A 13,435-nucleotide genomic window follows, 5' to 3' on the forward strand; every position below is an offset into this window, starting at 1 on the left:
TTTTCTTTTTTGAAAATTCTTGAAATATGATAGGGTTTTTTTTTAGGACTTCTAGATAGTCTAGTGACTTTTAAATGATCTTTCCTCAATTTATTTTATAGTTAGTTACTTTCAATACAAGATATTTCAGTTTTCTTCTCAAATTTTTTCAGTTTTTTGACTTTTAAAATATTTTCAGGTCTCTTGGAGTCATTAGCTTCCATTTGACCAATTCTAATTTTCAAGGATTTATATTCTTTAGTACTGTTTTGCATTTCTCTCATGAAACTATTTCCTTTTCATTTTTCCTTTAGAGGAAAACCACTTGGTTTTTAAAGTCATTTTAAAAACATTTTTTACTATTTTAGACTACATATTAACTATTTTAAAAATTTTTATTGGAGCTTGTGTCTCCAATCTGCATTTTTCTTGGTAGCTTTGCATGTTGTTTTTTTCAAGTCAACATCTTCTGTGTTTGTGCCTTGGGCTTCTCTTGTCACCACAGTAGCTCTTCATGGGTCTCATTTCTTTCTTTATTTGATGATTTATACAGCCTGCTTTTGACTTTGGAATTTATGTTAGTATTGGGCTCTGTTTACTTCTTCAGGCAGAAGGGTGAATGTATGGCCTTTTGCTGCTTTTATAGCTCAGACTGGGAATATGAAAATTTCTTCTGCACCCAAAAGTGTGTGATGTAGAAGTCTGTTCACTGCTCTCCTGGTCTGAGCTGTCCCAGGTTTGAGAGCTTTGGCTTGTGTGTGGTTAAGTGTCAGTACACCACTGCTAGACTCAGTTACTGTTAGCCCACTAGGAAACCCTGAAGTTTCAGAGCATCTAAACTGCTGGTTCTCTTTTGGTAGTTTAGCAAAAGGCTAGAATTGAGATCTTAATCCTTGCTCTTAGGATTAGAGCCACATTAATGTTTCTAGACCTTGTTTCTTGCTCAGTACACAGTTGGGATGTGCCCAGAATCCTTCATGACTGCCCCTGGAACCAGTCAATGGGTGACAGAGTTGCTAGCTAGAATCCTGCACTTTACTTCAGGGACACTCTGGGATCTCCTCTTGTGCATCGTTCCTACGCCAATGTTTTGTCTTGCCCCTCGTATTTTTCCTGAGGGCTAGAATGCTTCTTGCTGCCAATACCCCCAGTCCCTAACCCCCAAGGGCCTCCAGAACTCTCTATCTCCCTAAGTTGTCTGTGCTGGAAAAATGACACTTTTTCTTGTCTTCCCCCCCCCCCAATCAGAATTCTGTCTGCTGTTTTCTATATTATTGTGGAGGTCTGCAATGAGTTAGCCAGTGATGGGCAAACTACGGCCGGCAGGCCAGATGTGGCCCCCTGAAATGTTCTATCTGGCCTCAGACATTATTCCTAATCTGACAAATACAATGAATAGGATACAATACAATGAAACTTCGAAAGAGTTGCCTTAGAAACAGACTGACAAATGAGCATTTCCTTTCCTTTGGCCCCCTCTTTAAAAAGTTTGCCCATCACTGGGCTAGGCAAATTCATTCCATTATTTTACTCTGGCCCTACTGAGAGACAATAGCCTCCATACTGGACTCATCTCCCTCAAGTTTCCAAAAGCACAAGTTTAATACCGTTTACCTCCCCAGTTCAATACCCTCCATGGCTCTTTTTGACCTCCAGGATCAAATAGAAACTCTTCTATTTGGTGTTGAGGCTCCTCACAACTTGGTTCTTTTGTAACTAACAAGTCTTCTTACATGTTACTCCGCTACATGTACTCTATGGTCATATCCAACTGGTTTCCATGTGGTTTCTTCATGTGGAGCACTTCATCTCCTGTTTCCATTGCTTTTAGCTGGCTATCCTTATTCTCTATGCTTGGAATCTTTTCCAGGCTTACTTCTCAGTCTCTTGAAATATAAGGTTTTCTTTGAGACACCTCAAGTGATTGACAACTTCTTTCTTCTCCTTTAAGGTTATCTTTCTTTATACATACCTAGCTCCTTAAGGGCAAGGACTGTTTTATTTTTGTCTTTGGATATCCAGAATTTAGCACAGTGCCTAGCACACAGTAGACGCTTAATAAATGCTTTTTGACTATTTGATCATAAAAAAGGAAAAAAGCCATGATGTAGTAGAAAAAAAGGCTACAATTCAAGAAATCACAGCATTCTACTTACTATTTGTGGGATCACACACAAGTTACTTAACTTCCACAAGCATCAATTTCTCTACCTATCAAATGAAGGAACTTTGCTTAAAGACTTCTTAATGCTCTTTTTAGTTCAAATTATATTATTTAAAAATAAGGCCTCAGAGAAAGATAAGAAGCTTTTAAGACTTCTTTGTATAAGTTTATGAAACCCTAGCCTTATAGCTAAAAAGGAATAATGAGCTGGGTTAAGCAGTATAGACACTAAGCATTAGTTAGATTTAAAGAATATAAATATGAAAGACACATTTATTACTATAAAATCAATGGCCTCAGGTACCTGGGTAAACCTTATTCCATAGTTGATCTCAGCTGAGACAGATTTTCTTTCTTTTTCTGTTCGAACAGGTCTATCATCCAAACCACGACAGAACCTATAAAGCATCTGTCCTGTCTTTGGGCCAAATTCTTTCTGTAGTTTTGACATGGTTATATATTGCAGGTCCCCACAAGTCTTAATTCCCAAAGATGCTAATTTGGATTCCATTGTTCGACCAACTCCTAGAACAGGAGGAATTTAAATAGAATTTTATTAAATTTGTTAATTTATTCAAAGAAAATCACTATGAATAAGCACGACTGGCATTTTAAAAAATGTCATTTATCCAAATACAAATTACAGCAAATGTAAGATATGACAGAAAATTATTATAAAGAAATATTCTAGGAGCAACTGGGTGGCTCAGTGGATAGAAGGTCAAGTCTAGAGATGGAAAGCCCTGGATTCAAATCCAGCCTCAAACATTTCCTAGCTATGTGACCTTGGGCATAACCCCAATTACCTGGCCCTTACTGCTCTTGATTTTAAGACAGAAAGTAAGGGTTTTAATTTAGAAAAATAGTTAAAAAAAAAAACTCCACTGTAAATAGAGATCTAAATTACATAACTTTCACATTATATGCCTAAATTCTCTTTTGAATTAAAAAATCTTTATCTTTAAGGATAATATAAATTCCTAAAATATCAATCTGTATATCTGCTGAACAAAATGATAACTCCAAGTGCATAGTCAGAAACTTCTCAAACATGTTATTTAACTTAGGAGAGGGAAATTACTACTTAGGGGAGATTTTTTTCATAACATTGTGGGGGCAGCTAAGTGGTTCAGTAGATAAGAGAGCCAGTGCCTTAATCCCCATTGCTTAGCCCTTGCTGCTCTTCTGCCTTAGATCCAATGCACATTATTGATTCTAAGACAGAAGGTAAGGGTTTTAATAAACAAACAAATAAATAAATAACATCATAATGAATGATTTTAACAATTCAAATATATGGATTCTTAGGCCAGCAAATAGAAGATAATAATAAACAAGACCATGTATATACAAAACCCCTGAGGTTTCTTCATAATAAAAATCCAATATAACACATTTAAGAGACTAGTCAATGAACTATATACTCCCCAAATAACACAATTCCCACCCTCAAAATATAATTACAATAGCATTTGCATGGGAAAAGGGTGGGTGGGAGCAAAATTATTTTAACATACCTGGCAGACTAGTAACTAGCTGTCCTCTGATAAAATCATCTACTTCCTCTGGCTTTAAGTGATATTGTCCATCTGGTTTGGCTTTCCTTGTTGCCATTCTGGCCAGCAGAATATTGGAACCTATAAAGTCAAAAAGCATGAAATTGGCTTTATAAAAACCTACTACAGTTTTTGTTATTTCCTCCTTCAATCCCCTATCTCTACAGGCAACTAGAAAAGTGACTTAATAAATACCAAATTATTAAGAACACTGAAAACTATCAGGAATGTTGAATACCTCATCTGAGGTAAGCCAACTGCATTCATGGCAATACAAAGAGAGATTTTTTTTAATACCTCAAGACTATTAAAAGAAATTTTACTAAAGTCTAGATTTCATCAGCCAAGATCCATTTTTCTGATTTTTCAATTACTATCATCATTGTTAATTTATTTGAGTGGGTCAAAGGGAGAGGAAGATTAGGTATCCCTGTCTTGCCCACTGCAATAGCCACCTATGGGATAGATCTTGTTGCTTATCAACAACCTAAATTCTGACCGTATCTGTTTCTAATCTAGGCCAGTTTATCCCTCTTTAAGCAGCCTTGAGAACACTCTATTTCTAGAAGCTGACCATATCTGTACTGGATCTACTGCATACATCTCATTAGCTTTAGTCCCACTACTACTCAGAACTCCTAACCTCAAGAGATCTACTTGAGGTCTCAGGAATTATAGGAATGCACCCCTATACTCAGTCAATTTAATTATTACTGTCAAACATCAAAAGCTGAACTTATCAGGAAAGACCTAGGTAAAAATCCTCCCTCTGAACATGGACAAGTCATTTAATGTCTCATTTCCTTAAGTTTGTACAAGAGGGATGTTTGTAGTATCTACCTCAGGATTATAGTATGGGTCAAATGTGCTAACATATATATATATATATATGAAGGATCTAGCAAACTGTAATGTGGCATACAGACATAAATAATTATTATTATTTAAAATTATACCAAGTAATGTGAACAAATAGAGGGGAGAGGGCAAAACATTTGTTAAAATCTATTCCATTCAGCATGTGTACCATGTTCCAGTTGCACATACTGTTCTAGTAATGAATAATTTATAAAATAACTACTTTCATATAAAAAAAAAAAAAGAATTCCCATTACCTAGACCCAGTGAAAGTCAGGAACTCTGTTTGCCAGTGTAGGAAATGAAGAGATAGGATGTTTTGGGTTTTTTGTTTACAGAATTAAGAAGTATTTCAAGCAAGATTTCAGGTTATTCCAAGTTCCTTATGTGAAATGGAATAAATCAAAAAGACATAGACTATACTATAATTCAATTAGGTGCATTTAGAACAAATTAATGATCAGACACAAAGAGTGATCATTAATAGTTCAATATCAACTATACTTGATCCTTTGTTCTGTAATATGCTTATCATTGACTTAAATAAAATCATCATATAATTTTTTTTATCAAATATGCAGCTAACAAAAAGCTAGGTAGAATAGCCAAGGATTAAGTTTGGAGAAAAAAATCTTAGCGGACTATATCTGGACAAATCTAATAAGATGAAGTTTAATATGGATACATGTAAAGTTTCAATTTGGTGAAAAAAAAATTGATTTAGCAAATACGAGCTGGCCACAAAGCAATTAATTTGAAAAAAATCAGGTGATGTTAATAGATTAAATAACAAAAAGCAACATTCTAAAATATGCTATCTAAAATAAATTGCATAAGATACTGACCCATCCCAACAGAAGCAGCACATTTAGTCAGGTCTTTGATTTCAGTTCGGATTGCATTTGCAAATTCATCAGGAGTAAGTCTGGTCTCTGCAAGGATTTCAGTGATATCTACTAGTGCTTCATCACAACTGACAGCTTCAATGTTATGAGTATAGCTAGCAACACAAAGTAAAAGATATTAAGTCCTCTGGAACAGTTTGCCATTTGTCAGAAAAAATATGTTTGTTGCAAATCAAGTCTTTTCTAGTGTATTGATTATTTTTGCTGTAAAAGTTTAAAATACCAAGAAAGATTATTATACTATTTTTAACCAGAGGATGTACTATATAGAATTCTTCTATACTATTATAATTGAAGTTATTTTTGAAAGTATTCTTACATTTTAAAAGTTTTTTTAATTCCAATTTATTAGTAGCAATTAATAATCCCCCCAAAATTTTTCCATGTTAAGCAGACTCTTAGTCATGTGAATGAGTAGGTAAAGGATTGAGTGAATCAAATATAACAGAAAGAAACATTAAAAGAAATGTAAAAACATAGAATACAATATTTAGAAAAATATGTAGTACAGCATTACTCAGAAAAACAAATAATTTGTCTGTTCTCTACTAGAATTTACCATTTCTCCCTTCACTCCAAGAAAATGTTCACAGAAATTCTTTTTCCACTTTAACCTCTAGGTAATATTTCTCAGAATACAGGTTACAAATCTTCAAATTTTTCCTAATACAAATTTACAGTAATAAATTTCTTAACGAACTGTCATGCAAATCTCATCTCAGTAGAGATTAATTTTACATAATAAGGCAGGATTCTAAAACAAGTGATTTAAAGGGCAAAGTTCCTCTTATTGTCTTTAAATGTGTTTACAATCTATAGTTCCGCAAAAAGAGTCATTTCTCTGTTCTTCAAACATGATCCTCCATCTCTTGACTGACCCACTGCACTGGATGGCCCCCATGCCTACAATGCACTTCCTCTAGAATTTGGCTTACTTCAAGACTCAGCTCAAATTAAAGACTTCTACATGAAGTATTCCCTACAACTTGTAGTGGCCTTCATAACTTGAACATATTCATAATTATTCTGTTATTTCCCTCCCATTAAAATGTAAACTCCTAAAGAAAAAATATTTCACTGTTCTTATTAATATCCCAAGGCTCTAGCATGATACCTGGCACACAAAAGTTGCTTAATAAATGCTTGCTCACAGACCGAGTTCAGAGTCATTTAACTAGAATGGCTAAAGAAGAGAATGGATAACTATTTGCTATGGATATTGTGAATGGATTTTAGCCTTTGGTGCAAAAATACACTTTATCATCTTTAAGGTTCATTTGAAAATCAAAGTTTTGAAAAATTAATTTCAAAATTCACATTTAATACTAAATACTAAACATACATTTGAATTATTTCAAATTTTTGTTATCTATAGTTGACACATAGGTAAAAAATTCTATTAAATATTGTTAAAATTTATATTACATTATATTTACTCTTTTTTCCTTAAAAAGTTAAACAATTAAGATAACTCTAAGAGATAAATATAAAGTAAGAAGGACACTGCTGAAATGGATGGCAAATCTTTCTAGGCCATTGTCAAAATTAAAGATAGTAAAGAAGAAATTCAGTGTAATTCAATGAAAGGGATCTAAAAATAAAATTGTACTTAGACATATTACCTTGCTAATGTTTCATACATTGTCCGAGCAACTTCTTTGTATGCATGGAAATCATATGGAACAGCTTGAAGATTTGGACAGAGTTGTTTGGCTTGACCAAAAAACATTCCATTTTTTATACCAACTTGTCTAAAAAGTAAGTACAATAATCAGTTTTGCTAAACATTTCTTAATTAAAAATATCCCCCAATGCCTTTAAAATTTTCCTCATGCCATTAACTTAGAATTTTAATATACCTACTCCAAGTAGTCAAAATTAGGTATTTAAAAAAATATCTGACAATTCTGCACTATTGGGTGATTTATTTTTTACATTAAAAAAAAAAAACACTCAACGTAAAACAAGTAAAACAAGCATTTCCAAAACATAAAGAATGGGGGGAAAGTACTATACATACAACTTTCAAAGCTATTATGCTATTCTGTGATACTTTTTGACCTTCTTTATTTTTTCTCCTATGTCTCTTGGGGGGGAAAAAAGCTTCAATGATCTTAACCCTTTAAAATTTTTTATTACTACTTTATATACTGCTTATCTACCTCCCATTCACACTTAATTTGGAAAATAAGAAATTATAATATACTCTGGCAAATGCTTACACTAGAAGCATCTGAAAATTTATATCTTTACATTTTTTAAACTATAAAATTATTTGGATATGTTAAATGTACTGCAAGAATAAAATATATGCTTGTAAAACATTCTAAGATAGGCTAGATATTTGGAAATTGGTTTGAAATTTTAAAAATTTTATAGACAAGAAGGGCAGGTTCCATTGAATCTCAGACCTCTGTCCCTTTTACAAAGATGCTAGCATGCCATTATACCAGCCTTGGCAAAAGTTTTCAAGTTCACATGCCCAAACTGCAACTTCTAGCTGCCTGTGAGCCCCCTACATTATCCCAGAGAGAGGAGGGAGGAAGTGCTCATTTTGGGCAGCTGGCATGCAAATGTCCTTGGGTTCTGGGAAAAAGGGGAATGGAGCAGCTTCCCCCATGCTGGGGCTGGCACACGTGCCAATACTTCGCCAACACTGCCATTTACTATTGGGATCAAAACTAAAGAGTAGGGATTTACTGTCAAAGAATTCCCCTCCCAATGAGTTTCACCAACATTTATCACCTCCAAAAACAAAATATTAAGAAACTGCCCAAAAACTTCTTTATGATAGATACAAAATGGACCAGTTACAGATTCTAAAAGTGACTCCAATGTGTTTAATATGTGAGAGCATCACTCTTAATAATCTGGAATTTTGAAAGACTTAAATGAAAATCGCAAACTTAAACTAACTAAATGCTTAATACCTAAATGTTGCACAATACTTTTCAGTATTTGGAGCATCAGCCACAAAAAAACAATAAACATGAAAGTGAACATAATAAGCAAAAATCTTCATTACATCACTTTACAAGGATCCAAAAAATTAAGTTACAAATAGGAACAAAGTGTTTAAAAATGCTATAAATTTATGTAAAAATATAGTTAAAGGTTAATAATGTATATATTAAGAGACAGTAACTAAGCAAGTTACAAATAATAAATTCCATATCTAGGTGTACATTATTTCAAGAAAATGATCTGAGCTGACAACCACAGACCTTCTAGAAAACTCAGATCTCAATGAATGTTATTTTATGCATAATTAGAATAAATAGTTTTATTTATTCAAAACAGCAATGTATAAAAGACCTAAAAAGAATAGGCACAATGATAATAGAAGTCCCAGCAAAGAAGGTTGAGAAAACACCTCTACAATATGATTCAAAATCATATAAGGTCAAATTTTGTTCACTACAACTAAATCATTTCTAAAATATACTAGATAGTCTCTTGCCTTTATAAAGATTTTTTAAAATCAAAAATAGTTATATATCAGTTATTTGGAAAATTTATGTCAAACATTCTCTACTGATGCCATATAAATTGGTACTATTGCTGAAATAGAAATTACAGGGATAAAGACTCACTTCATAAAAAGCATTTGCCACAGAATTCCTTTAAATAACAAGCTCCACAGTACGTCAAAATAATATACTCTTGAATTTGTATATCTAATTCACATAAGTATAGGTTGTAAAAGTGAAATTTGGGAAATGTATCAAACAACATTTCCCGTGGTCCAACGAGTTTCCGTTTCCGGTTTTTGGGCTTGGGAAGGCCTACGTCTTGATGCAGGGAAGGGTTTAAATCTCCTGGGTTAGGAGGGAGTGGTCTCTTTTGCCAGTAGGCTCTCTCTCTTTTGCGAGTAGGCGCTTCCAGGTAGAGACAGGAAACAAAATGGAGGCGGCAGTTTTGAATGCTTACAAGCGCGTGGTCTAATGATTTAAACTATCAACATGGCTTTAATTAAAATACTAATTTATATATTTATACCAGCCTTTATTATTTTTCATATTTATCATTTGGCGAACCAGAAGGTCGAAATTCGAACTCTAAATCTTCCAGATAGCCTAACGATAGCCATGCCTGCTTTTTGGCCTGGCTCAGCTCTTTTGAGCACTTTTTTAACAAAGGAAAGTGACTTTCCTTGCCATGCTTTCGCTAAAAGCAAGAGCAAGTTTTTGCCTCCAGTGGGACTCAGCCGGCCAGTCCAGCCCAAGCCACCTTGGGAGGGAGGTCAGGCCAGCCGATTCGGGCTTTTGGCTTTAAACTAAAATCCCGGAGTCCAGCCAGACTGTCTCTGCCACTGATCTCCATTCTTGACTCGCTGATGCTGCTGATGCTGCCATCGTTCCAGTCCCAGTGCTGCCGCTTCCACTTCAACCCCGAGCTCCAGAACCTGAGATTTCCGGGAAGGAACCCAGTCCTGACTTGCCGAGACCTCCAGAGACTGCTTCAGTTCCTGCCGCTAACCATTTGGGTATATTCCCCCTTTTCCCTATTTCTAGCCTTCCACGTGTTTCTCTAAAGACCTAATTTAGCCACCCACACAAGCTCTACGTGGGATTTTCTACAATGACCCGACACCACGTGGACCTAGCGTTTACCCTTAATGGGGCCGAATGGCCTATTCAGACTTGCTTGTGATTAAAAACTGAACTCAGGGGAAGAATTATTCACCCCCATAACTGCTCAGAACTTTGAACTTAAAAAAAAAAAAACCACCCTTAAACTCAGCAGAATTCAATCAAAAGAACCTTAAATTGAAACCAGGGGTGAACTTTTAAAACCTCGGAACTGAATGAGCTTTATTTCTGTTTTTAAAAAGACTGTATCTTTCTGTATATTGCTAATTACTTTTGTTAATTAATCTTGCTTATTTCGTTGATTTTCCTGTTGCACTGAATCATTTTACGCTAATGAAGTTTCTGCTTATGATGTTATTATATTTCCTAAATTACTTAATGCTTACTGTATCAAAAGCAATGCGGTTATATGTACCACCTATGAACATCTTATAGAGCACATGTCTTTTAAAAATTTATTCTGCCTTGGTAATTGCAAAGAACCTTGAAAGTTTTCCATGCTTTAAATATTACCTTGTAATTTTACAAGAGATCTTTTTAACTTTTACTTTAAATCCTTAAGAATTGTTGCCTTAAAGGATAAAGCCTTTATATATTTTATTATAAGAGATATTATTGCCTGGAACAGGTAGACGCATTCCTACCCAGGATTTTTTAAAATACAGAGAGTCAAGGAGCTCCTGTATATTCTTTGCTATGGAAGCAATAACAGCATTTGCCAAGGGTTACAAGTTGTAACAAGTATATGATTTTAAACATCACTGTTTATTGTTTTAAAATGTGCTATTGGAAATAATGGTACTCTTTTTGAATGTGCATTGTGAATCTGCTACTTGTAAGATCCATTTTCACTCACAAAATGAAAACCTCATTTTGGGGTAACATAACCTTTCTAGTTCTAAGCTATATATATATTTTTGATTTTTAAAACATTTTTTTAATGAGAGAAATTGATTTTTCCTTTTTATCATCTTGTACTGGAAGTACATATATAATCATTATTTATCCTTTTTCTGGTTCTACAGCAAATACCTGAGCCTATAGGACTGTGATTTAAATGCCTCTCTGATTCCAGAAGGGAATATGAAAGCCATTAATAGTGCTAAAGAAAGCACATGGTCAGAGACTTGACTGACTAAGATCTGCATAATAGCAGTTCTATGCCAATACTTTAGAGCTTGAAAATTGGGGTTTGAGTCCTGGAGTCCCAGTCTTTTCTAAAACTTTAGAGGACGTGGGTCCCCCTCGACTTAGATTCCTAGAAAGCACCTAAGATTGGTTATTTATTTGGCTCACTTCCCTGAAAAGCTGATGATAAGTCAGATCAGAGAGAGACATTTTCCTTAAGTCCTGGCCCTGAACGGGTAATTGCACACTGCTGAATTCACTTTAATTAGACCTTCATTCAAAGGTCTAAGTTTATTTTCCCCAGATTTTTGCACATTTCATTCACAAGTTAATTTTTTCTTTTTCTTGAATTATATTCTTTGTATTTTGCCATCCTTAGCTGACCTGAGGTACCTTTTTTTTTTTTTGAAAAAAAAAAAAAGTGTGTTTAAGATTTACCTCACAGGGATATCTGTTAAGTTTTTTAAAATTCGATAATGTAAAAATATATGTTTAATTAACTCTTTTAGGAGTAATTTCACGGGGAATTAAATTGTATAAAATCTTAGAAGAAAATGTATGTTTTGTAATCTATAATGTAAAGTTTAAATTCTTTTGAGAATAATTTCAGGATAAGGATCTTGCCATCTCCCCAAAATCCAGACTACGAACTTGTTTGGTGAGGACACATGAAGATGTCTGAAAAGCCTTCACTGTACCATGAAGACCAAACTTTGAACTTTGGGGTGCAGTTGATTGAACTATGGGGAGTTGAAATTGAGTTGAATGTATTGTTTTAATTGTACACTGTTATGCCAGTGGGGGACAGCCCCCAAATTGGTTTTTTGTCAATGCGGCTAATTTAACCATTTGTTCATCTATTTCTTTTATCCCCAAAATTCCTGAAAAAAATTTAGAAGTTGTTTATTTTTACAGGTCCAGCGAAGAAAAAAGGACTAACTTTTTTTTTGCCGGACCTCACGGGGAATTGTAAAAGTGAAATTTGGGAAATGTATCAAACTACATTTCCCGTGGTCCAACGAGTTTCCGTTTCCAGTTTTTGGGCTTGGGAAGGCTTACGTCTTGACGCAGGGAAGGGTTTAAATCTCCTGGGTTAGGAGGGAGTGGTCTCTTTTGCCAGTAGGCTCTCTCTCTTTTGCGAGTAGGCGCTTCCAGGTAGAGACAGGAAACAAAATGGAGGCGGCAGTTTTGAATGCTTACAAGCGCGTGGTCTAATGATTTAAACTATCAACATGGCTTTAATTAAAATACTAATTTATATATTTACACAAGCCTTTATCATTTTTAATACTTATAGGTATAGGCACAAATGCATAATAAAGACTATAGGAGCACTAGACATCAAAATCAAGACATAAAACCTGAAAAGTCATTAGGTAGCAATAGGATAAGTGAAGTAAAATATATATTTGAAGTGAGAAAAAATAAAATCAATAAGGAAAATCTTGTTGGGAGTGGGATAGGGAGAATTAAAGAGATAGAAGGAGAAGTGCCAAAGGGCAGTAGGTACATTCTCTAAAAGGATCCTATAAATGTTGAAAGTTCATTCTTTATAAAGACAATTCCAAGTAAAACAAATTCTTTATAGATTTTTACCCAAGTGGGGGACAGTTGATTTCCAGACACTTAATATTTTGTACAGGAAGTTTATTTCCTCAATAAAGTGAGGTGTTAGGTCAAACAGGTTAATAAATAAACTATTAATCAGAAGCAAGATGTTTAATACAAACCTCCCAAATGTATGGGGGAAGAAAAGACACTTACAATCTCATAGATTCCTCATAAGAATACTGAGAGATAAGTAGAATAGGTATTGTTCCTTTTGATAGATGAGTTAAAGTTATTATATGTAAGACCCAATATTCAAATCTAGGAAGCTAGTTTCTGATTTTGAGTATAACACTCCTACCATTACACTATTATATCCCACATTTCAATGGCTTACTAGATAAATCTTTGTAACTAACATGCTATCATCCCTCTAGACCAGTGGTTCCCAAACTTTTTTGGCCTGCCTCTCCCTTTCCAGAAAAAATATTACTTAGCGCCCCCATCACATACTATCAGCGCCCCCTTATAGTTAATCACCACCCCCAAATGCACCTGTGGCCATCACCGCCCCTCTGGATTGCTGCAGCACCCACCAGGGGGCGGTGGTGCCCACTTTAGGAATCACTGCTCTAGAGTTTTTAGGAAACAAGATGGTACCCAGGTCAACAACTACAGATTCTGATGGGGAAAAAAAGGCACCAA

At 34.6% G+C, this 13,435-nt stretch overlaps 1 protein-coding gene across 1 annotated transcript in view; it reads right to left on the reverse strand.

Annotated features, from left to right (window-relative positions):
* The window catches only part of REV1 (REV1 DNA directed polymerase), a 63,727-nt gene that overhangs the window by 17,729 nt on the left and 32,563 nt on the right, over nucleotides 1-13,435 (reverse strand). Inside the window, exons 8-11 of the mRNA XM_044669301.1 lie at nucleotides 7,085-7,213; nucleotides 5,403-5,557; nucleotides 3,661-3,780; nucleotides 2,448-2,668 (exon numbers count right to left, since the gene is read on the reverse strand). Of these exons, the coding sequence (XP_044525236.1) occupies nucleotides 2,448-2,668; nucleotides 3,661-3,780; nucleotides 5,403-5,557; nucleotides 7,085-7,213 (625 nt within the window). The remainder of the gene's footprint in view (nucleotides 1-2,447; nucleotides 2,669-3,660; nucleotides 3,781-5,402; nucleotides 5,558-7,084; nucleotides 7,214-13,435) is intronic.

This window comes from Gracilinanus agilis, chromosome 3 (assembly GCF_016433145.1).
Source record: "Gracilinanus agilis isolate LMUSP501 chromosome 3, AgileGrace, whole genome shotgun sequence".
Classification (NCBI taxonomy): domain Eukaryota; kingdom Metazoa; phylum Chordata; class Mammalia; order Didelphimorphia; family Didelphidae; genus Gracilinanus; species Gracilinanus agilis.